We start from the raw sequence: 1720 nt of genomic DNA, 5'->3' as shown, positions 1-1720 counted from the left end.
GGTTCATCACTGCATACATTGCACAAGGTACAAACCAAAATTGCTGACTCAAGTAATGGGTAACTTACCCAAGGATCGAGTAACTGGTTCTCGTCCATTTGAAATAGTTGGAGTCGATTTCGCTGGCCCTATACCCACATACCTCAGGATCCGTGGAAAAGCTCCATATAAATCATACATCGCAGTATTTGTGTCCTTCGCTACTAAGGCCGTCCACCTTGAAGCAGTCTCAGACTTGTCCAGTGAAGCCTTTATAGCAGCACTAAAGCTGTTTATTGGTCGCAGAGGCATTCCTTCAAAAATATATTGCGACAATGCCACAAACTTTGTTGGCACTGAAAAGAAGCTAAATGAATTCCACCATCATTTCCATCAAAAATCCAATATGGCAGCCATTGCTGATTTTGCCTCAACAAAATTCATTGAATTTTCATTTATTCCTCCCAGAGCTCCTCATTCTGGCGGATTATGGGAAGCGGCCCTAAAATCAACAAAAGGTCACTTGTTTCGAACCCTCCATAATGCTCGCCTTACATTTGAAGAATTATCCACAGCCCTGGTGGAAATTGAGGCGATCTTAAATTCACGTCCCATTGGCTCATTATCAACTGATCCCAACGATTTGGAGGCTCTTACTCCAGGACATTTCTTAATCGCTTGCCCTCTACAAAGTGTTCCAGAGAAGACAAACTTTGACTCGGAGATATCTCATTTGCAACACCGGCAGAGAATCTCCGGAATAAAATCTAATTTTTGGCGCAGATGGCACAATGAATATCTTGCTCATCTCCAAAATCGCTATCGTTGGAAAAAACCACAACAAAATTTGAAGGTCAATGATTTGGTGATAATACATGAAGACAACGTTTCACCGATGAAATGGGTTCTCGGCCGTGTCATAAATATTGTCCCTGGGGCAGATGGCCATGCTCGGGTAGCTGACGTGAAAACACCACATTCAACATTTCGACGCCCAATCGCAAAATTAGCTGTTTTACCCCAAGAAGAAAATTTGATTGAAACCGGAGGTTTCAATGGGGCCCGGCATGTTAAATCACTTTAATTTCATTAAATTTATTTATTAATTTTTTGACTCAAACAGTCATTTAATTTCGTTTAAAATGTTGTTACATTTTTGATTTTAAAATTATTTAAATTTTTGTAATTATATTCATTTGTCCCTCTTTGTTATTCCTCTTTGTGTGATGTACGTGAATTCGCCGCACAAAGAGAATAACGCATATTGTTGTTTACACGCAACAACAGTCGAACGATCAAACAGAGGAATGTATGTACATACGTACATACATTTATTTACATATTATCGCTGTTTCTTTTTTCTGCCTCTGTCGATCGTTCTGCTGCTGTTTATTGCAAAAAAAATATTGTCCCGCTATCCTGGTTGGTATACCAGAATATTAGAAACAATAAAACATTACCTTTTGAAACTATTGAAGAATAAAGACGTTGTTTTATTAAAAGCATTGGAGACGGGAAAGAAGGCAAAATATAAAGTTAGATTTACCCAACACACTTGTTGAGTAGAATAATTGCAAGTGCAAATAATTAAATAAATAATATTTAAACACATAAAATAAACATTAATATTGCTCGTGAGCAATTTGTGAACCTTTTTCCTGAAACAATTATATTGGAAATTTGTACTGCCTTACTCATTGAGGCAATTTGTGGAAGAATAAAATTGATAAAAGGCCAACGA

The 1720-nt window shown here is 37.5% G+C and overlaps 1 protein-coding gene across 1 annotated transcript; it reads left to right on the top strand.

Moving 5' to 3' along the window:
• Positions 1–385: 385 nt before the first annotated feature.
• Positions 386–1063, top strand: LOC133326511 (uncharacterized). Its single transcript, XM_061535132.1, has one exon. The coding sequence runs from the start codon at positions 386–388 to the stop codon at positions 1061–1063; it is 678 nt and encodes a 225-aa protein (XP_061391116.1).
• Positions 1064–1720: the final 657 nt, after the last annotated feature.

This window comes from Musca vetustissima, unplaced genomic scaffold (genome assembly GCF_032173495.1).
Source record: "Musca vetustissima isolate MV318-11 ecotype Yass unplaced genomic scaffold, APGP_CSIRO_Mvet_v1 utg37208, whole genome shotgun sequence".
In the NCBI taxonomy this organism is placed as follows: Eukaryota; Metazoa; Arthropoda; class Insecta; order Diptera; family Muscidae; genus Musca; species Musca vetustissima.
This window is presented reverse-complemented; position numbering and strand designations above follow the sequence as displayed.